The sequence below is a fragment of the Pan paniscus genome, chromosome 21 (assembly GCF_029289425.2).
Source record: "Pan paniscus chromosome 21, NHGRI_mPanPan1-v2.0_pri, whole genome shotgun sequence".
NCBI lineage: Eukaryota > Metazoa > Chordata > Mammalia > Primates > Hominidae > Pan > Pan paniscus.
The window spans coordinates 64,796,090-64,818,194 of record NC_073270.2 but is presented as its reverse complement, the minus strand read 5'-3'; the positions used below and the strand labels follow the sequence as shown (position 1 = coordinate 64,818,194).

General features: G+C 43.4%; 1 protein-coding gene across 1 annotated transcript; it reads left to right on the top strand.

The window, feature by feature from the left end:
- Positions 1 to 11,928: 11,928 nt before the first annotated feature.
- PRELID3B (PRELI domain containing 3B) lies at positions 11,929 to 21,762 on the top strand. The gene is made up of 6 exons (XM_003810803.4): positions 11,929 to 12,223; positions 16,286 to 16,454; positions 17,640 to 17,729; positions 18,159 to 18,229; positions 18,346 to 18,448; positions 19,790 to 21,762. Exons 1-6 carry the CDS (start codon positions 12,192 to 12,194, stop codon positions 19,907 to 19,909), a joined length of 585 nt encoding a protein of 194 aa, XP_003810851.2. The 5' UTR covers positions 11,929 to 12,191; the 3' UTR covers positions 19,910 to 21,762.
- Positions 21,763 to 22,105: the final 343 nt, after the last annotated feature.

Here is a 22,105-nt window from a genome sequence, read left to right as displayed (position 1 = left end):
GTTTTTCTATTATTGTTTATACATGATCACTGCTGGTTTGAAAGAAAGGTGCTGATTTTTGCATTTTTCAGTTAAGTTTGATTAACATTTTAGATTTTGATATTAATTTTTCCAATAAATCACAATTACCCAAGGTAGAATTTTAATAAATATACAACCAATGCTATGTGCTGATTTATCTTGTTAAAAATGTAAATACCTGAATGTATTTTTGCTGAAGGTACCAGTCGGCTGATGTAAGTGACTAAAGCTGTTTGAGGACTAAAGCTTATATGGAATTATATTCAATACCATTTGAAGAAATGAGAAACCATTGAAACTCCTTCTTAAGGTAGGCTTTTTCTTCGTTATTACTCTGAGTGAATAGACAAGTCAGCAAAGGAAAAAGACTAGAGATGTAGATTATGGTCTTAACTCACTGGATTCCAAAGATTGTCAACATATGGGTTCTAGTGCCTCTGTTTCCCCATCTGGTAGGTGTCTGAGTGTTTGAAAAAAAGGTCTAGGTGAATTTAAGATTCCTTTATGATCTATCAGCCTGCAAGTACTCAGAAACATTCTCATCATTGTTTAACATCACACATAATCCATAAAAGAGGGTGTTTCCTGTTCGAGTTTCTGCCTCACTTTGCAGTCCCTCCTCTTACGAAAATGTCTTACTTTCTTCTCTTCCCCAGTGGTTTCAGTGCATGCATTTGGCAAATATTTCTGTGATGAAAAATGGAAGTGGAAGGCGCAGGGTGGATTTTGGTACATTTTGACATTAAACAAACTTGCAGCACACAAGTAAAGCTATACGCAAGGGCTGGCTGGTTGCTTTCTAATCAATCATTTGGGCACTTTTTCTGATAGGGCCATGCACTGATTTACTAAGGACATATGGCTCAGCATTTTTTTCCTCAGCCTAAGGCCCAAGCAAACAGCTGTTCTCTCAAATGAAGGCAGTTTGGGCTGTGGGCACCTGTCTCCCTCCAGACCTGCTCTGCACAGCCAGCTGGGGAACAACTGCTGCTTCTAGGTGCCCTGGTCTCCCTAGACATGGCTTTGGGACCCAGAGAGCTGGCAGCGGCACTGCCCAGATTTGGGCACCTGCTGATTCTCTCTCCGTATCCTTGTGTTCTTACTGGATTGGGACCTTCATGTTATGCCTTGCAAGTTCCAAATTCTGGTAAATGTCAGGGCTCATAAACTGTACACACTATATATTGTTGACCCCTTGATGATAAATAAGGCATGGGTTACCTAACACCAGGACTTGGCTTGCTTTCTGTTGATGCCTTTATTCACCCAACAGATGCTTACTGAGCCGTTACTATGTGCCTGGTATTGTGGATATACCTGTGAATGAGACAGACCATCTCTCTGCCTCTTTCTGTCCATGTGCTCTTTCTTACCAGAACTGAAAACATCACAACCCTAGATGCTTGCAGGCCCTTCGATCCTGCTGGGTTTGCCTCATAGTCTAGAATGCTTCAGTTTACTTTACACTTGGTGGGAAAAAACCTTTCGGAAAATTTTTGACATCATTTTGGAGCATCTAAACATGAAGAGGACTGCCTTTCCTCGGAGGACATGCATGCATAAAGCTAGAAAGGACACATTTCTTTGTTTTATTTTGTTTGGGAGGAGAATACAAGAATGAGAATGGAATGAGAATACAATGAGAACAGAAGCTGAAATCTCTATCTTCTCTTCCTAAAAGTTATCCGACATGGGCCAGGTGCTGTGGGTCATGTCTGTAATCCTAGCACTTTAGGAGGCTGAGGCAGGTGGATCACCTGAGGTCAGGAATTCGAGACCAGCCTGGCCAACATGATGAAACCCTGTCTCTACTAAAAAGCTACAAAAATTAGCCTGGCGTGGTGGTGGGTGCTTGTAATCCCAGCTACTTGGGAGGCTGAGGCAGGAGAATTGCTTGAACCCAGGAGGCAGAGGTTGCAGTGAGCCCAGATCGCGCCACTGCCCTCCAGCCTGGCTGACAAGAGCGAGACTCTGTCTCAAAAAAAAAAAAGTTATCTGACATGACTCAGGTGTGCAAATGCTGTGCCTGCACATGGCTAGAGAGGCCAGCCATCCCATATCCAGGTTTCCGTCTTGAATGCCAATAATCTGGCTTAGTCTTTTGTTCATTGAAATGACTGAGTCAACTAGTTTGAGTGCATGACAACAGGACAAGCAATGACCTCCCAGGTGAATAGGAGGGGGATTATTTCCAGGCCCACAGGTACCTGTTGTCTGGTACTTGTTGACCCCTGGAGCTTCAGAAGAGACTCACTGAATATATTACTCTTGGGGCCATACTCAAAACCTTCCACCTACAATGTTAGGCTCCTCACTCTACTCCAGGGTATCATGCTATCCTTCTGCACTGGGGGTTCAGAGTCCTGATGTTGAAACAATAAATATTTTTTAAAAGGGCCAGCTCTGTCCCTACAAGATGATTCATGACAAACAACTGACTTTCCTTCTACTCTTCCACCCTATTCTGCTTGATTTTAATGCAATTTTTTAAATGTACATAAAATGTCACACTTCTGCAGAATGGACTTCTCAGAAAGACCATGAAAAAGCCAAACGCTGACTCTATCCCAAATTCCAGGAATAGAATCCAGCAAGTATCTGTTACACATCCACTTATGTTCAGAACATTGTAATACACTCACCTTCTTACAGAATGAACAGGGGTAACCCGGCAGGTCCCACTTGGATGAACAGCTGTGCTCTGTTGCGGTCTGAACCCGGGAACCAAGGGAAGCCCATTGCCTAAGCTGTGTATTGACGTGGTATCACCTTTAACACCCCACACCATGATCTAGTGATGAGAGAATAAGGCTAGGAATTGGATGGGAGAGGCACCAGCATCTCTTCGCCTCCATTTTCCACCTATAAAACTGGAATAATCATCCTGCTCGCCCTTCCTTTTCTTTTTTTTGAAACTGGGTCTCACTCTGTCGCCAAGGCTACAATGGTGCAATCACGGCTCGCTGCAGCCTCAAACTCCTGGTCTTAAATCCTCCTGCCTCAGCCTCCCAGGTGGCCGGGAATACAGGCCCACACCACCATGCCTGGCTAGTTTTTTCTGTTTTTTGTAGAGACGGGGGGGTCTCACTATGTTGCCCAGGCTGGTCTCGAACTCCTGGCCTCAAGCAATCCTCCCACCTGGGCCTCCCAAACCCTGCTTCCCTTTCTTTACAAGATGTCACACTGGCAAGTGACAGAATAGGTGTGGCATGCTCTGGGCTGCGAGAAAGAAAAGTATTCCAAAATATTGCCCAGGCACTTATTATTAAATAGTTTGGGCCCTGGGGGCTTGAAGGATGTGATGGTTTGATCCTTTGAAACTGTAGGCAGCTAAACTGCTTTCAGGAAGGAGAACATGGCTGTCATTGCTCCCTCCCTTGGTGTTTACACTGCTGGCCACTGAAATGTTATCCCCAAAAGGTCACCAACATAAAGTCAAGCAAGAATAGGACACACAAAAAGCAGCTGTCTGGATCCAACCCAGGCCAATATGCAGCTACATATCTCTTTGCCTGTCTCCAAGACCCCCTGTGGATGAGGGTACTTGGAATGGGGGCCCCTTCAAGGCCTAAGTCTATTTCAGGATTGATCCATTTGCCTCTAGCAAAGACAGAGAACTAATTTCCTTCAGCAGGGTGATGAAAACCACCAACCTCCATGACAAGAGCCAGGCTCTGTCCCCTTCTGTAAACCTAATTACGTGGTTCACGAAGAGGATTAATCTTGGCCCATGAGAGAGGATTTCCCCCCTTCCCCCTTCATGATGTGAAAGACATGCAGTGGACTCGTGGCGTTGGCCACGGTCACCAAGCAGCAGGTCTCTGTCTGGTGACTGCAAATAAAAAATGCCCTGCATAATGGCCGGGAGCGGTGGCTCACGCCTATCATCCCAGCACTTTGGGAGGCCGAGGCGGGTGGATCACCTGAGGTCAGGAGTTCAAAACCAGCCTGGCCAACATAGTGAAACCCCATCACTACTAAAAATGCAAAAATTAACTGGGCATGATGATGCATGCCTGTAATCCCAGCTACTTGGGAGGCTGAGGCAGGAGAATCGCTTGAACCCAGGAGGAGGAGGTTGCAGTGAGCTGAGATCGCATCATTGCACTCCAGCCTAGGTGACAGAGTGAGACTCCAGCTAAAAAAAAAAAAAAAAAAAAAGGTCCCACATAAGAGAAAAGAAAAAAGAGAAACTATGAGCCTGTGGTGCTCAGGTGTTGGCAGCTGGTCAGTGACTTCCATCTCCTGATGTTGTAATAGGAAACAACCAATATCACTCAAACGAATGTAAAAGAAAGGACTGCAAGAACTGTTCATCTCAGGACACACATGCAATGATGACATTTTCATTATCCCAGTGAGAATTTCTGGGCCAGGTTTTATACCATCATGTATGTGAGTATATGAGAGTCTTTTCAGGATAAAACCTTTTAGCATAGAAAAAGAGAAAAGCTAGTTTTGACATGGACCTGGTTATGGAAAAACTGCTAATTAGACAGATTGATTTAGCATTAAGAAATTACCTTTAATTTCTCAGGATGGGGAATTCCTGTGATAGTCAGAGCTTTCCAGAAGAGATTCATTTCTTAAGACAGGGATTCAAGAATAAGTTATTTCTATATTTAGGTAAACAAAAAATGGGAAAAATTATAAAGACAGGAAGTTCTGTATGGCTACCTGAAATCTTCAATCACTAATGGAAACAAAATTGAATTTGACTCTAGATTCTAGGCTGCGTGGGGTGGGTCATGCCTGTAATCCCAGCACTTTGGGAAGCTGAGGCAGGAGGATCACTTATGGCCAGGGTTTGACCAGCCTGGGCAACATAAGAGACCCTGTCTCAAAGAAAAAAAAAGAAAGATGAAAGAAAGAAAGAAAGAGAGAGAAAGAGAGAAAGAAAGAAAGATTTGTATTAAATTACGAGTAATGTGATTCCTAAAATGGGGAGTTTGCCTTTGCAGAGACAAGGGGTGGACACCATGTCTGAGGGCTTGGGAGCCCCTGAGCCCCTCCTGTGTTCTGGTCTCTCCTTCTCAGCCAGTTACACTCCCTAGGTTGGAGAGCTGATAGGGATGTTGAAATCTCAGGCTTGAGCTGTGCTGGTCACTTCTCTCTGGCTTATTCTATGGCCACGCAGACTCTGGCTCTCTATTCCATCAGGGCCACCTGGGCCACAAGTGAAAAGGTGAGAGTGTCCCAGGCTGTGCCAGTACAGCTCCCTAAACATGGCTCCAATTTCCTGCTCCTCTCCTATCACCGCTGCCCTTATTGTTTGTAACCGAAGTACTGATTGCATCTCTCTCCTCACCGACCTCCCTGTGTAGTCCTAGCTGTTGGAGTTTGAAGAAAGCTGTCATTTCTGGTATGCAATTGGTACCCAATAAGCTCACTGAAAGCAAATCCACTTAAAAGCAACACCAATATTTTACAGTAAATGATGAAAAACAAAAAGTGCAGCTGACACTTTACCCTGAAAAATGAAACATAAAATGATGATACTGACTGGGCGCGGTGGTTCACACCTGTAATCCCAGCACTTTGGGAGGCTGAGGTGGCGGATCACTTGAGGTCAGGAGTTCAAGACCAGCCTGACCAACATGGTGAAAACCCATCTCTACTAAAAATACAAAAAGTAGCCAGGTGTGGTGGCGGGTGCCTGTAATCCCAGCTACTTGAGAGGCTGAGACAGGAGATTTGCTTGAACCCAGGAGGCAGAGGTTGCAGTGAACCTAGATTGTGCCACTGCCCTCCAGCCTGGGCGACAGAGTGAGACTCCATCTCAAAAATAAATAAATAACATAAAATAAAGTAATGATAGTAAGTTTATATATATACACATATATCCATATGTGTATATTTAGTGATATATATAATGATAGATATTTATATGAGATATATATATATACATGTGTTAGATTAAAATTGTAACTCTATCAAATTGTTATCACATAGAATGAACCAAGTGCTGGTTTCTGCAATGATTTTCCTCACCAAACTGGAAAATAGCACTGCAAAATATGTTTGAATTTCACAACTCAGTCGCAGAGATGGACATCTTTGCAGAAATATTCAAGGACTCGAATATTTTTCCCAAGGGTCTTTCCCAACTTTTAGCCATTCATATCATTTTCTTTGTGAACCATCCCTTGCAAATTTTGTCTGCTCAAATGTTAACTGCTTTAATTCTACACAAAGTCATCTATTGATGGGTTAGTGTATAATGAAGGAGTTCTTGAATATCATTCTCATCAACTTGATGAAATTCTGCATCTTCTCCAAGAGTTTTGGTTTCACTTTCCAACCACTTGTGTTATTTTTAGCCTTGGACAATCAGTGGGAGACTAACCAGCAATCACATAGGTTCAAGAGATGAGGATCTATGCTGCTGCTTTCATAAGGCACCAAGTTTATATGTACAGATTTGGTCCAGTGGCAAATATTTTCTTGTTATGATGATTCTTGCTTCACTGTGTGGCCACATTTATAGTAAGGACTCAAATGATGAAGAGGTTGATAAGGAGCCATGCTCCCACCCCCATCCTTCTAACACAGAAGTCATCGCTTTGGACTTTAAATTGCAGTGTGGACACACACACAACACTTCCACAGTGATGTGTCATAATGAGGGCTGTGTCAAATGCAAACAGGAGCACAGAAGCCGAAACAAGGCACTGTGCTCAGCTAGTGGGGAGAGGCGTATCAGTGAGACACTTGGAGAGTAGAGTATTTGCACAGAATCTCAAGATATGAGTAAGACTTTCCAGGGCAAATCAGAGGAAAGTGCATTCTGGGTGGAGAGAACACCATGTGCAAAGTTCAAGGGTGTGGAAATGCATGGCCTGTAAGGATAGCGAGAGATTTATGTGGCTGTGGGTTCAGCTGAGTTGGAGAATGGGAGGAGAAAACATCAAAGCCAGACAGGTAGACTGGGACAGAGATAAGAGCCTGTTAGATGAACCCCAGCGTTTCAACACTGACATTGTCAACATTTGGGGCCAGATCCCTCTTTGTTGGGGCAGGGAATCAGTTGCCATCTTGGGCATTGTAGGGTGTTTAGCAGCATCCCTGGCCTCTACCCACAGATGCCAGTGGCACCCTCACCACCAGTTGGGACAACCGAGCATGTCTCCAGACAGTGCCAATGTCCCCTGGGGAATATTGTCCCTAGGGAAATTGTCACCTGCTGCTGTAGTGTGATAGGGATGACCCAGAATAGATGATCAGTTGTTATTTGTGCAATGACTAAATGAAGGGAGCACAGACAAAAAGACTGGAAAGGAGAAGGGACACATTATCATGGCCGGGCATGGTGGCACGCATCTGTAGTTCCAGCTACTCGGGAGGCTGAGGCAGGAGGATCAATTTAGCCCAGGAGGTCAAAGCTGCAGTAAGCCATAATCATGCTGCTGCGCTCCAGCCTGGGCAACAGAGCAAAGCTCTGTCTCTAAAATAAAAATGTAAAAACGAGGCCGGGCATGGTGGCTCACGCCTGTAATCCCAGCACTTTGGGAAGCCAAGGCAGGTGGATCACTTGAGGTCAGGAGTTTAAGACCAGCCTGGCCAAGATGGCAAAATCCCATCTCTACTAGAAATACAAAAATTAGCCAGCGGTGGTGCATGCCTGTAATCCCAGCTACTCAAGAGGCTGAGGCAGGGGAATTGTTTGAACCTAGGAGGAGGAGGTTGCAGTGAGCCAAGACCACGCCACTGCACTCCAGCCTGGGAGACAGAGCAAGACTCTGTTGAAAGAAAGGAAGAAAGAAAGAGAGAGAGAAAGAGAGAGGAAGGAAGGAAAGAAGGAAGGAAGGAGGGAGGGAGGGAGGGAAGGAGGGAAGGAGGGAGGGAAAGAGAGAAAGATTCTCAGTTAAGAAGATACACGGAAAGGATTCATGAGAATACAAAGAGAAGAAGATAGTTGAAGGAGTTCACAGTGAATTTAGAGATAAAGGTCACTGCTGAGAGATTCAGAAGAAAAGGTGGCTTGGAGTTTGAGGAGAATGGATGACAGTCCAAAAAGCACCTGGGAAGTTTGGAAGTCAGCACCAAAGTGAGACATGCCCACTTTGTGAGGAGACGAGAAGGTGTTAGGAAGGCCCACGGGGCTCACTGCCTTATTTTAAGAGTCATGTATTTAGCATTTATCAGGGTAAAAATACTGGTTTTCTATTGAAAGTAGTTATATAAAGTTTCCTTTCAAGTGTATTTGTAAGGAAACTGATTCTGACAAAAACACACGGTTTTTCCTACTACTAGACTCTCAACACACATACGTTCCGACATAGATGTGTGGGGGTACTCTCCACCAACCACACAATTCTCTAGCAGCCATTACAATTCCAACACCATCTACCTGGAGATGGTATCAAAAGGAGCTTGTTATAAATAATCAAAGGCATCCCTATCATTCAGGAAATCCCAAGGGTTTTAGGAGCTCTGTGACAAGAATGTGGGACAAAGACCAAGTACGTTTCTTCTTAGACCACAGTGATATAAAAAATCAAGTAGTAATGGTGTGGCAGGCCAGGTCTCACTGATGCAGGCCTCCATAACAACTGTTTCCATGCTGACTGAGTGGTTAAATATGAAAAGCCAAAAGAGCCAGTGTCCTTACACAAAGGCTGGAATGTCACGAAAGCCCACCAAGAGTTTTGTCTAGGCCTTTCCTGGGCCTTGAAGTATGACAAGATGGCAAAGGAATTCTTAACAGAACCTGCTTAGGATTAAACAAGTTTTACTAGGGGTCTGAAGAAACTCCCCAGGCCTCCACAGACACGTTTATTAGGGGTCTGAAGGAATTCCCCAAACCTCCATGACGTAGCAGGAGTAATCATCCCAGCACCTGGACCCATTTAGATTAAATAAATTTACTGAAGCTCCAGAGGAAGGTCTTCAGGACTCAGATCTTAGTTATAGATTAGAAGAGGTTAATCACTTATGTCTTTAGATGAATGCACACTTACACATAGACATATAGCTTAAAAGGTATATAAGCTCTGGAAAACTTTGTAACTTTGAGTTGGTCTGGTGATAATCTCCAGGCCTCCTTCCTGTAACCGGTTAACTCCCTTCTCTCCCAGTTCATCTGCATCTCGTTACTGGGCCTTGAGAATAAGCAGCCTGACCGTTGATTTGGTCCGAGAACAATGGGACATGTGGAATGAAGATAGGGCAACAACTGTAAAGACGGTGTGCAAGTGAGGGGAATTTGGAAATAACAGTAGCTGAGGCCCAGCTGACGATGGAGTGCTTCTCCTGCCTGGCCTGTCTCTGGAACTGGCTAACATGGGGCCACTCATGTCAGTGCTGCCATCTGCCTCTTGCTATACCAACCCCTGATCCCAGCCTCTTAGCCAATCCTCCTCTGCCCACTACCTTCCATAAGGACCCAGAGGCTGCACTTCAAAGTTCTGGGTCTCTTGGCTGTGAACACCCAACCCTTCCTTTAAATATCCTCTAGTTGATTCTTGCTGGGCATGGTGGCTCATGCCTATAATCCCAGCACTTTGGGAGGCCAAGGCAGGCAGATCACTTGAGGTTAGGAGTTCAAGACCAGCCTGGTCAACATGGTGAAACCCCATCTCTACTAAAAATACAAAAATTACCTGGGTGTGGTGGCACGCACCTGTAATCCCAGCTACTCCAGAGGCTGAGGCAGGAAAATCACTTGAACCTGGGAGGCAGAGGTTGCAGTGAGCCAAGATCGTGCCATTGCACTCCAGCCTGGGCCTGGGTGACGGAGTGGGACTCTGTCTAAAAAATAAATAAATATCCTCTAGCTGATTGTTGACTTGTGTTTTGGTTTTGGTTCCTGGCCAGTTGTAAAGTTCCTTGTAGGTAAGAGTTAATGTCTGCATTCTCATCCCAGACACGGAGCTCGGCAAGATCCCAACAGGAGATCCCAGCAGGAAGGGTGTGGAGATGTGTGTCATCCCTGGGGCAAGGGCCATAACTACCAGTCACCTAGTTAATTTCAAATCAAAGTAATGATCTGTTGTTAATGACTTCTCTGTTTCTGTGAGAGGCACTGTCAAGTAATGCAGTGCTTAGGTATCTAAAAACCATTAATTTGCTTCCTCTGTGTCTCCTAACAGAGTCTCCGGGAGATAATCATTATGTAAGTCTTACCCTCCAAATCCAAGCAAGAGGTGGTAGTATTTCCACCATGAGGAGACACGCAGAGAAGACAATTGGGTCCTGGATCTCCATCTTTCCATGCCCCATCCCACCACTCTAGATCTAGTAAGTAAAATTAGACTGATATAGTGTATGTGCTGGGGGCACGGGAGATAGGTGTCATTTAATTTTCATGAATAAAACACAGAAATTTTGAACTTGAGGGCAGAATAATGTTCTCTAAAATAAACAGAACAGGAATGCTGAATGGTGAACAGCCTCATGGAACTCCAGGAATAGCAGGGACAGGCTGTTCTGTGCTGATGGTTCTTGAACCAGTGTTTTTAACACCCAGCGACGTTAACCGCATCTTAGTCAAGGCTGAGGTACTCTCAGCAGCCCTTAAAGCATTACCTCCCCAAGAAATCACTCTTAAGTACTGTAGGTTTAAAAAAAGAAAATCTCAGGTACCACAAATTGCACTTAGCAACTACCCAACCATATTATTTCCTTCCTGTCTAATGTAATTTTTGTTTTCCTGTATAAAGGACTTATGTTATTTTGAAAAATTATCCTCCCTCCTAAATTAACCTGGCTTTTTGTCTTTAACAATCAAACAAGCTAAGAACAAGAATGAGGTGGTCCTTCTAACAAGCTTCTAAGTAACTAGATGTAAAGATTTTCCTCCATAACCTTCATTTAAAATGGCAAATTGTTCTGTTAGGAGGTAGACGGCTGTGGAGAGTGCAGGAGAGCAGGGTGGGAAGCCGTATTCCAAAAGCTAAGCCAGGCAGTCTGTTCCCTGGACAAGGCTCATCTCTGAATGAAACCACATGCCACCTCCTCCTGCCCCAGCAATTCTTAGTCATTCTTTCATCCATTGATGCAACAAATAATTGTCATTTAGGAAGGGGGAAATCACTGAACAAGTCTGGCAAGAGCCTCGCCCTCAGGGGCTTACAGTCTAGCGGAAGTTACAACAAATAAACTAGATGACTCCATTAATTCATTCATCCCACAAATAGCTATTGATTTTTTTCATTTTTCAATAAGTAATCATTGAGCCTTGACTACATGGGAGACACTGAGAATGATTTTTGAGCAAGACCGGCAAGATTCTTGCCTTCAAGAACTCAGTTCGATTGTCAATTTTCACAAATAAATTAACAAAATGATGTCAGAGGGGTACGTGCTATAAAAAATGCAACAGGATATTGTGATGGAGCAGAGCAACAAGGTGAGAAATGATGACGATGGAAGTCTCTCTGGGAGAGACATCTCAGCTCAGATCCATCCTATGCACCTAGGGCAAGGTGTGCCCGGCCAGGAAGCTTTTCTACCCGACCCCTGGCACCGTGCTTCCGGACCGCATCCCTCGTAGGGGTATTATTCATGGGCAGGTCTGATGTTAGCTTCTCCGCGTCACGCCTTATTTATCCCCTCCAAGGGCTGCAAGCTCCTGGCGGGCAGGTGGGACGGGCACAGCTGATCGGCTGGGTGGCTGGTGGATTTGGGACAACAGCCCGGGCTGACCCAGGAGGTGGCTGGAACTCTCTATAGGGCATCAGGAAATTTTGCACAAGTGACCACCACAAGGAACATCTATGTCAGCAGGCTGACCGCATGCGTCCACACGCCTCGAAATGCCAGGCGAGGATGTGCTGGGCCAGAAGGACAAGGAGGGCCAAGCGGGCTCGCAGGCACCTCCTGGACCTGACCCAACTCTGCCCAGAGGTCAAGGCTCGCTACAAGCCCGCCGCGCCTGCGCAGCACAGCGCCCGCGCCGGCCCCTCCAGCTGCCGTCTGCGGCACTGCGCCGGCGCGATGCGCCCGGCGCTAAGAGGCGGGGTTTCCTTGCGCCGCGCGCAAGGCTGGGGCAAAACCTGGGCCGGGATAGGGCGTGGGGCCGCGCGTCTGGACGTCCCTCGCGTCGGGCCCGACAGCGCCTGCGCGCTGCGCCGCCGGCTGGGGTGCTGGGGGCGGGGCAGGGGCAGGTGTAGCCTCTGTGCCTCGTTGTCCCCTGGCGCTACCCGGACATCGCTCAGGGTGCCGGCACCATGAAGATCTGGACTTCGGAGCACGTCTTTGAGTAAGTTTGGGGCGCGGGTCGGCTCCGTGGAGGGCAGGCACGCCGGCCCTGGAGTCGAGACGAGGCAGAGGCGGCCCGCAGGAGGCTTCTAGGCGTCGGGCCTAGCGAGGGGAGCGAACTCTGAAGCCTGCGGGCCCCGGCGACACGGAGGGCAGACCAAGGTCACGACCCCGAGGCGCCCTAGCCGAGGGGACGGCCCCGACCTCCAGACCCAGGCGGCCTTGCGACCGGCAGGGCTACGGGGCCACTTCCGGGCTGTCCCCCACCATGAGGTAGCCTCGGGCCGGCGGCTTCCTGAGGTCCTGGGGGCGTCGCGGAGCACGAAGCCCTTGACAGCACTCAGGGTTGCCACATCCCGCCCTGTGAAACCCCTTTGGGACGTGGACCCGAGGATCCCAAGAGGGAGGTGTTGGTTTTCTCCAGAGTGTACTTTCCCTGGCCGCCGTTTGGGTGGAGTTTCTACCTTCGAATGTGAATTTCGGGTGAACTCTGACCGCCAGGATGTGAAGCCTTTTCACAACTCGTTCATCTACGCAGCAGAGCCTCGGATTTGGAATTCAAGGTCTAGCTCTCGCTGTAACAAGCGTGTGACCCTGGGTTACCCATTTTCATCTGAGAGATGGAAAAGGACGGTCGTCAGGGCCTACCCGTGTTAGCTCTTTGAGGCCACGTTCAGGAACATCTTTTTGGATAATGTGAAATGTTTACTAACGAAAATAGGCCTTGAACCAGTTGGATGTGGAGAATTATATTCTCTTCCAGGTCCCTGATTCCATTTACAAAAGAGCCACAAATTTAAGCAGCGAAATCCTTTTTTTTCCCGAGTTACCTGCTCTGTTCCGCTGATCTTAATGTCGTTGCCACACTGTTTTAATTAGTATAGCCTTGTAAATAAATATGCTACAAAGCCATTTATGTTTTTAAAAATGTCTCTGAAGGCAACTTTTTTTAAAATTTCTTTTTTGAGGCAGAGTCTCGCTCTGTTGCCCAGGCTGGAGAGTAGTGGCGTGTTCTTGGCTCACTGCAACCTCCGTCTCCCGTGTTCAAACGATTCTCCTGCCTTGGCCTCCCAAGTAGCTGGGATTACAGGCGCCCACCACCGCGCCCGGCTAATTTTTGTATTTTTAGTAGAGACGGAGTTTCACCATGTTGGTCAGGTTGGTCTCAAAGTGATTCGCCCTGGTCAGGTCGCACCTGACCTCAGGTGATTCGCCCGCCTTGGCCTCCCAAAGTGCCGGGATTACAGGTGTGGGCCACTGTGCCCGGCCTCTGAAGGCAACTTTTAAAACGTTGTCCGCATTTGTACTTAGTGGGACACATCCTAGGGCCTGCTGTATCCTGCAAAGTATAGAATACTGGAATCAAAAGGAAGCTTTCTTTTCCCCCTACTGTTTAGTCTTTTTGGGAGGAAAAAGACCCGAAATTTGTAGTCATTTAGATGTTCATTAACCTGGTCACATTCATCACTAGTCCATTTCAGCTCCGAGGATGTTTAATTTCAGTCCTCTTCCAGGTTTGCATGCTTCAGTCCTCTTCTGGGTTTGCATGCTTCAGAGGTGCTTGGCACTCAGTCTCCCTAGAAATGTCTTCTCCCATATCTTCCCTAACTCTTCTTCCTGGCTCATCCCCTCCTTCCCTCTACACTCTTTCTGCCTTTGTCTTCAGCGCTTCCCTGTCTTTTCCCATTCAGTGTAAATGTTCAGTGAGATTCTGTGTTGGCCTTCCTATATTGGATTTTACCTGTGATCTTAATTTCTTTTTTGTTTCTCTTTTTGTCACAGACTTTTTTTTTGTCCTGGGAGAAGCAGCCCTGATCCGTGCTTTCTCCCCACATAATCTGAGCTGTTTGGTCAAAGTCCCAAATGATAGGTATACATTTATGGCACCCAGATCTGTACCTTGAGCTCCAGCCTCTCTTGAGCTTCGCTTTTCATTTTCAGGTGCCTGTTAGGCATTGCTACCGTCCTGTCCCACAGGCCCTTAAAACTCAGCCTGTCTGAAATTGAAGTCATCATCTCCCCTGACAAATCTGAGCGTTGTTTCTGATCTTTAGGATGTCACTCTCTAACAATGTCTAAGTCATCATTCTACATCTTATCTGTCTTTGATTTTCCAACACTTTTCTTCTGAGGCCTATAGTTGGCATCCAGGTGAAGTCATTCATTGATTCCTTCAACTTATAGAGATGCCCAGTATGTGTCAGCCACTGTTCTTTGGATTGATTACATTTTCATAAGTAAATCAAGACCTCGATGCTGTGCCGGTGGAGTTAATAATGTCCTCACCTTGTTTCAAAGGTGAAGAAGTTGGACCAGTCAGTGAGCCATAGCCAGGTCCTCCTGATTCTACTTTGGCGTGGTCTTTGAATGTCTTCCATTGTGAGATCTTTTCCACGTAATTATGTTAATATAGCTCAGATTAATTGCTGGAAGATTAATCATAATAAGTATTGTTTGTAATGTTTGAGCTGGTTATGGTTCATAAAGCAATCTTGAGCCAAGCTAAGTCAACATCAATGGTTTCAAGTTGGTTCAGAAAGGAGAGATGGACTAAATTACAAATAATGCATAACCACCCTGAAGTCCTGCGATTATTAATTTTTTAGAGAGGGTTGGGGGAAGAGGTAAGGGCATGGAAGCCAGCTAACCATGGCATATGACTGGATGGAGACCTGGGGAGGGTTCATCTGATTTTCATTTTAGAGAGTTGGCTTGGTAAGAATCAGTGCTTGGCCTGTATGCTTCGATTTGTGGGGACACTTCAGATTGATGAAGCAACTCTGCTTATATACCTGCATTGATTGCTGGATAAGGCTGGAGACTAAAGACAGAATGAGGTTCATTGGTACAATATTGTATAGAAAAGAATATTATAATGAAAACATTAAAAATGATGTCACTGGTTGTCCAGGGTTCTGGGAAATTAATGGAGTTGAGATTTTCCTTTTGTCAACAAGATGTAGTTGTCAATCTGAGTTCTCTAAAAGGTTGGAATAATGTCTACTTGTTTTACTTTTAGAAAAATAAAAAGTAATGCTGTGTGGCTTAACAGTCATTGTAGCTTGAAACATCATCCCCAGATCTTGTCTTTTTCCTTTAAGTGAAGATGAGAGCACAGATAAGTAGTGTAGAAGGCATCAGAATCAGACTGCAGGTGGACTAAGTCACCTTTAATACTGATTGTACTTAATAAGGGGTCCTTTTGAAAATGATATTTTTTGTACAAGTGTCTTATTCACAGAAGTTGTGAAGTGAACAAAGGTTGCATCACATTTTGAATCACCCAAGCACATGTGCCTTTTTGAAGAAAATAAAGATACTGCAAGTTCTCAAGTGATGTGATATTATTACCACTTCAATACTAGGTGATAAGCAAGTGCTTATTATATTAAAAGAGAATATTAGAAAATAGTATATTAGGAGTGCACCTTAAGGACATTTTATTATATTGAGTGACCTTTTCAAGACAGAAATCAGAATCACTCTTTTGAGAAAAACAGTAGATAAAGATTGACTGGAGGAGCCACTGTTATTTATTACATTAAAATGAAGGGAAAGTTCAATAATTAAATCAATGCTTTGGATCTTTTTGTGATCCCTGTAAGAATTTATAGTGCCCATAAACTCTTTTACTTTTGTTACTTCCGTATAAACTGATAGAATTGGGGTCAGAAAAAATAATAAATGGCATAATGATACTTTTGGCTATTTGTTTCAGTGGAACATAATTTTTAAATACATTTTCATGAATCACTGGTTCTTCCTAGAAACAATTTACATGTGAAAGTGGATAAGGATAAGTAGGAAAGATGGTGTAGACTGCTTTGATCTTTATAGATATGAGTTTTTTTACATAGCCTGTATTGTGGAAAAATACTGAAGCCTGTTAAAAATGTAGATCAGTTTCCCATAATCATCAGTGTTTCAGAAGGTAATTTTTCCTATGTAAACTCATTAAACTTACATTGTAATGAATGATTTGATAGATTATAAAAATTGTTTAACTCATATGCATAATTTTAAATGTTTGAATTTTTTTTTTTTTTTTGGTTCACATCACCAGCCACCCGTGGGAAACTGTTACAACAGCTGCAATGCAGAAATACCCAAACCCTATGAACCCAAGTGTGGTTGGAGTTGATGTGTTGGACAGACATATAGATCTCTCTGGAAAGTTGCACAGCCACAGACTTCTCAGCACAGAGTGGGGACTGCCTTCCATTGTGAAGTCTGTAAGTGTGTCTTTATTCCCGGAGAAATGTGACTGCTGTAGAGAAGTTTTCTAAACCGCATTATACTTTCAAATAGGTTGTGGGAGCGGATTCTGAATGTCATTTTTTGCATCCATTCAAGTTGTATTATAATAAACTTGAATTATGAGTGTATAATGAATTGGAAATATTATTACAGTCTTCATGAAGGCACCCGATAAAATTTTCTTAAGGAAGCCAGCTAATGCCATGTGATCTGAAAGGAGTTCTATTCTGCTTTTTCTGCTTTTGCCAGCGACTTGAGACCAATACTAAGGTTTGGCAGTAATGGTCTGGTCATAATTGTTAGGTGACAGTTCTGTGGTCAGTGGTGGGTTGTGTACATTAAGTAAGGACTATGTTCTCGGACTTGTTATTGCCACATTTGTTCCAAGGTCTGGAACTCCTTCCTGTACATTTAGAAACAATTCTATTCCCTTAAGAATGAGCAGGCTTTAGTGAGCAGATTTTACCAGGAAGAAACTAGAATGCCAGTTTACCATAATGCGAGAAAACTGGTGTAATAAGTGGATCCAGGTTTCTTTAGAGGGTCTCTTTATGGAGAGTAGGTTCACTAAGAAAACTAAAGTACACATTTTCAATAGGAATGTACTTACTGCCTCCTTATGCAAACCATAGTGCAGACACAGAAACAAGCAGGGTCAGGGGGTGGGCTTGGGGTCATAGCACAGGGAGTGACAGTGGACACTGACGTGTGATCCTCCGTCGTAAGAACGCTGTTTTTCTGTCTGGAGAATGAAGCTGAGGTGCCCCCTCCCTTGGGCTGTTCTAGGAAGATACTGACAGATGCCTTTGAGTTCTCCTTTTTCTAGCTGCCATGTTGCCCCAAACCTGATTTCCATATCTCAGCCTCAGCGCTCCACCGTCGCCTTGCGGCAGATTCAGCGTGGTGCCTCACGTTGCAGACGTTCTCAGTGGGCTGGTTTCTAATTGCCTCTGGGAAAAGTTTTTGTGTCTGGCAGTCTCCTCTCATCCATGATATGTGAATAGGCCTCCTTTCTGATCTTTGCTTGTTTCCTCTGGTTTTTAGGAAACAGATTTTTGGTTCAAAATATTGTAACACATTTTTTCCTTCAAATAAAATATTGATACACTTGGTAAGAAATTCTTCCTCCTCTGATTCCTAGTTCTGAATGTTTTACTTAGCTTATTGGTGCAGCAAGAACGAAAACATATGTGCAAGAACATTCTGTAGTTGATCCTGTAGAGAAAACAATGGAACTTAAATCTACTAATGTAAGTCTTGGCTCCCTTTTGTTTCATTTCGAAGTGTCTGGCTGAGTTCTTTGTCCCTCTCCTAGTTGCCGTGGAAGTGAGTGCGTGTTCATGATGTGGTTCAGAGAATCCCTGCTTATGTGCTGGCCTAACTTGGCCCTGGATGTTGCTTCCTTACCCTTCCTGCTCTCATGATCTTGCCTATCTCTAAGGGGATAGCACTCAATAAAATGAGTTTGGGATTATGTGTATTATCATTATTATACTTTATTTCCTCAACTTTGCTTTTTAAATAAAAAGTAGGCAGTGAATAGTTTATGCAGTAATAGCAGCGGTTTATTTATTGTTTTGTATGTTTAGTAAGATTTTGGCTTGTGTGTTGATTTTAGCAACATTTTGAATCTTCAGTTCCAAAATGATTTGATCTTTTTTTTTTTCTTCATTCTGTAGATTTCATTTACAAACATGGTTTCAGTAGATGAGAGACTTATATACAAACCACATCCTCAGGATCCAGAAAAGTGAGTAAAAAATATTTTAACAAATGTATCGTAAAGGGTGTTTAAGGTTTTTTTATCAAGTTTTTTAAAAATGAAAGCTGGGTCATCTGAACCTGTGTGAATATGTTTTGTTCCAGAACTGTTTTGACACAAGAAGCCATAATCACCGTGAAAGGAGTTAGCCTCAGCAGTTACCTTGAAGGACTGATGGCAAGTACCATATCCTCAAACGCTAGTAAAGTAAGTGAGGCTGCTTCTTGGTTATTATTCCCTGGTTCATTTCCTGGGAATGGAATGGGGTGCTGACTGCATGTGTGTCCTTGTAAGCTGACCCTTGCCCATTCTACCATAGGAAACTGCAGCACGTTGGGCAGTTACTTACAAAGGCTCTGGGTTCACATCCAAGCTCTAACTTTTAGCCTTTTAACCTTGGGCAATTAAGTTAACCTTTCTATGCCTCAGTTTCCCGTTTTTAAAGTGGAGATTACCCATTTTACAGGGTTGATGTGGAGTAAATGAGATAACATATGGAAAGTGTGTAGCCTGAGGCCCAGCACTGAGGAAGTGCTCGATGATGTGTAGCTGTGTGTCATTTAAAGCACTGTTTCTCAACCTTTTTTCACTGTTGTCTTCCCCCAACTCATTTTAGACATTTTTTCCCTAATTGCCACCTCCATTAAGTTATATATCATATACATATGTGTGGGCTTTATACATTAAAAGAGGGAGATTTTTTCCATCCCCCCAAGAACCAATTTTTGCTTATTGAGAATGCATGATCTGAAACAGTAAGTTTAGAGAAAGATGCCATGCACTGTTACATAACACATGGTGAATGTGGTTATCAGGAGATACTCATGGATGCCTTCTCTGTGCCATGCAGAGTGCTAGGCTAGACAGGGTATACAGCAGGGAGCAAAACAAATGTGGTCCCTGCCCCCGTGGAACTAAGAGGCAGGTGACATTAATCATACAGCATGTAATTAGGAAAGTAAAGGTACAGAAAGGTATGAGAGTGCTTACTGAGTGTTCAGTAACTGATGTTTCTGCTGAGTGCCAAATGGGGGCAGGTGGATTGCGAGGGGTATTCCAAGAAGAGTGTTCTAGGTGGAGCAGCTGCGTGTGCAAAGGCCCTGAGACAGGAAGTAGGGAATGCTGTTTTTCAAGGAACTACATAGAACACTAGGAGAGAAGGGGTGAGGAGTGAGTTGAGGACCAGATCCTGCAGGACCTTGCACAGGATTTTGGTTTAAAATGTAAAGAAAAGGGATTTGACCTTCTTGCCCCTAAAAAGGGGACCACTATAATAATGAAACAAATAAGACATTCTGTCATTTAATTGTAGATTCATTTGAGAACATCTTTTGCATACAAAATAAAAGTCAGTTTATGGATCAAGCCAGTTGCTCAAGGCATTTGATGTTTGCTAAATAACATTAGAAAAAGCCAGGACAAAAACGATCTGTCATCCTGAGATTGAGTTAAACTTGTCACGCCCCTTGTTACTTCCTGGTGTGTCATTAGTTCGATATATGCCTTTGCTCTCCCTCAGTAACAATAAATGTATTGGATTTTTTTAAGGGCCGAGAAGCAATGGAATGGGTAATACATAAATTAAATGCTGAGATTGAAGAACTGACAGCCTCAGCAAGAGGAACCATAAGGACTCCAATGGCAGCAGCAGCGTTTGCAGAGAAGTGATTGTGACAGTTGGTAGACAACGTCGGGTACTCCAGGTCTCTCCAAACTGACTATATATTTATTTGGTATTTTAAAAATACAACTATATTTTGGGTAGTTTTTTTTTTTTTTTTGATAAGTTGGTGTAAGGCTATGTGACTTGATCAAAACAGATGCAGGGCCTCTAAATAAAAGGGATCATCTGAAATTAATGTTGTTTGAAATTACTATCTGATTTTGAGGGTTCCAGTATCTCTGTGAAAATTCAACAAGAACTCCTTGGAAACTGGTATTGATATTCAGTCTCCTTAAGGTAGATTTTTCAAGCTTTTCATACATTGGAACTCCACCTGACTTTGGACCAACCCCAGAACAGAGCAGAGCCACCTCCTATAGACGCCCATTGCCCTGCTGCTGTACACTTCAGCAGCTTGCACAAGGGAGCTCACTTAAAAGGAGAAATTGTGTAGTTTTAAAATATATTTTGTGTAAAATACCTTACTATGCTATAAACCACCATTAAAAACCAGTGTTTTGATTTGGTACTTAAATATTTTTGGAGTGAAAATTATCACTAAAGTAACATGACTCCAACAAAAGTATGGTTTCATTATAAAAGAGTACTGTATTGATTTGCCCAAGTTTTGTAACTTAGTAAAGGTATTAACTTCCTTGGATTTGTACTTTGTGATTTAGTATGCTGTATCGTGGGCTGGTTATGTTAACTGAAAAAAATAAAAGTCATTACCTGAGTTTTGCAGTGCTCTAACTTAAACAGAAGAACAGCTGTTCACATCTTTTAGCATTTCACATTTGCCTAACTTAAAAATTGCCATGTGTCAAAATCATGGTTTTGTAATTGCTAAGGCATGATATGTCAGGTTATTTGAATATAATTACTTTTTGAAGTAATTGTGACCACAAAACATCTTTTTTACATGAAGGAGCTGTGTATCATTTGAAATTACTCAAATGATGTCTTGCTCTGAGGCATAAATCCCAGGTACTTAGTGTTTTTAATAATATGGTGCCACTGCAGGATTTGGGGGCGGTGGGGAAGAACAAGGATAATGGTAGGGGGAGGCTTGGCCTGAAACTAACCACTGAGTGAATTGCACTGCAGGTTTTACTTAACGGGAATTCCTTATTTGGGATGTCAAGAGGGCAGCTGCAAACTGAAAAACAATCCAGTAAATGTACTTTATGTACTGTAGCAGGCAATTAACCATTAAATAATAGCTTTGACATTTGCAATTGTTGCATAGAGACTATTTTTGCTAGAAGATGATTAGCTCTTGCCTTTATTTTACAGTGCTTAGTGTGATAAACTTCTAGTCATGTTTCCTATCCAAGAGACCAGTTAATATATGTACATAAACCACAGAAATAGTATAACACACTATTTTTAAATTATCGTTTTCCTACTTAAATTTTGTTTAGCTTAAGACTTCTTAGGACATTTGTAAAAGCAGGTTAAATTTAATAAGGTTTCTGATTTTTTTTTGTAACCGGAGATAGTTTTTACAAGTGAAATAACATTTCAGCTAAATAAAACATCGCTAAATAATTGCTATTTGATGAAAATCTGCTTTGTATAATTTCTGTAAATTATCCTTGTTCTGAAAAAGGTGTAATGCCCTAATATTTTTAAATCCTTATCCTTTGATTTTTTTAAAACTGACCTATTGATAAAACTATAAATTTTCATTTTCCAGTGCAGTTAGTTACCTTTTTAAACATAAATGCACAACAAGCAAATGAATTTAAGAGAACTAAACTGGAATAAGTGTTCATAAATGAAACCCTTGGACTATTTAATAAAGTTGAAATGTGGATTAAGGAAAACTTTTGTTAATAAAAACTCTTTTAAGTGATGTTTTTCCTGATTATAATTTCTTTTTAGTAATTAAAGGTGAAGGGCAAAGGCTTTTTTTTCTTTATGAGAGAAACACTTTAATTCCTAGACTGTGAGCCTTCACTGCGTTGGGTTAGTTTCTCTAAATCACAGGCTCTGAGATGAGCATTTTCCCGGCCGCGTGGCAGTTCCCCTGTGCCTCCAGTGGGTTTTCCTCACATTTTTCTTCCCATCCATTCCGGGCAACAGTGGCAACTGTTGCCTTACCCTCCGTCTTGTCGCACATCGGAAGCAGGTCCTAGAACTACAGAAAACGCTAGGGGGTCCTCCACTGGGTTTCCAGGGTTTAGTGTCACTCCGAG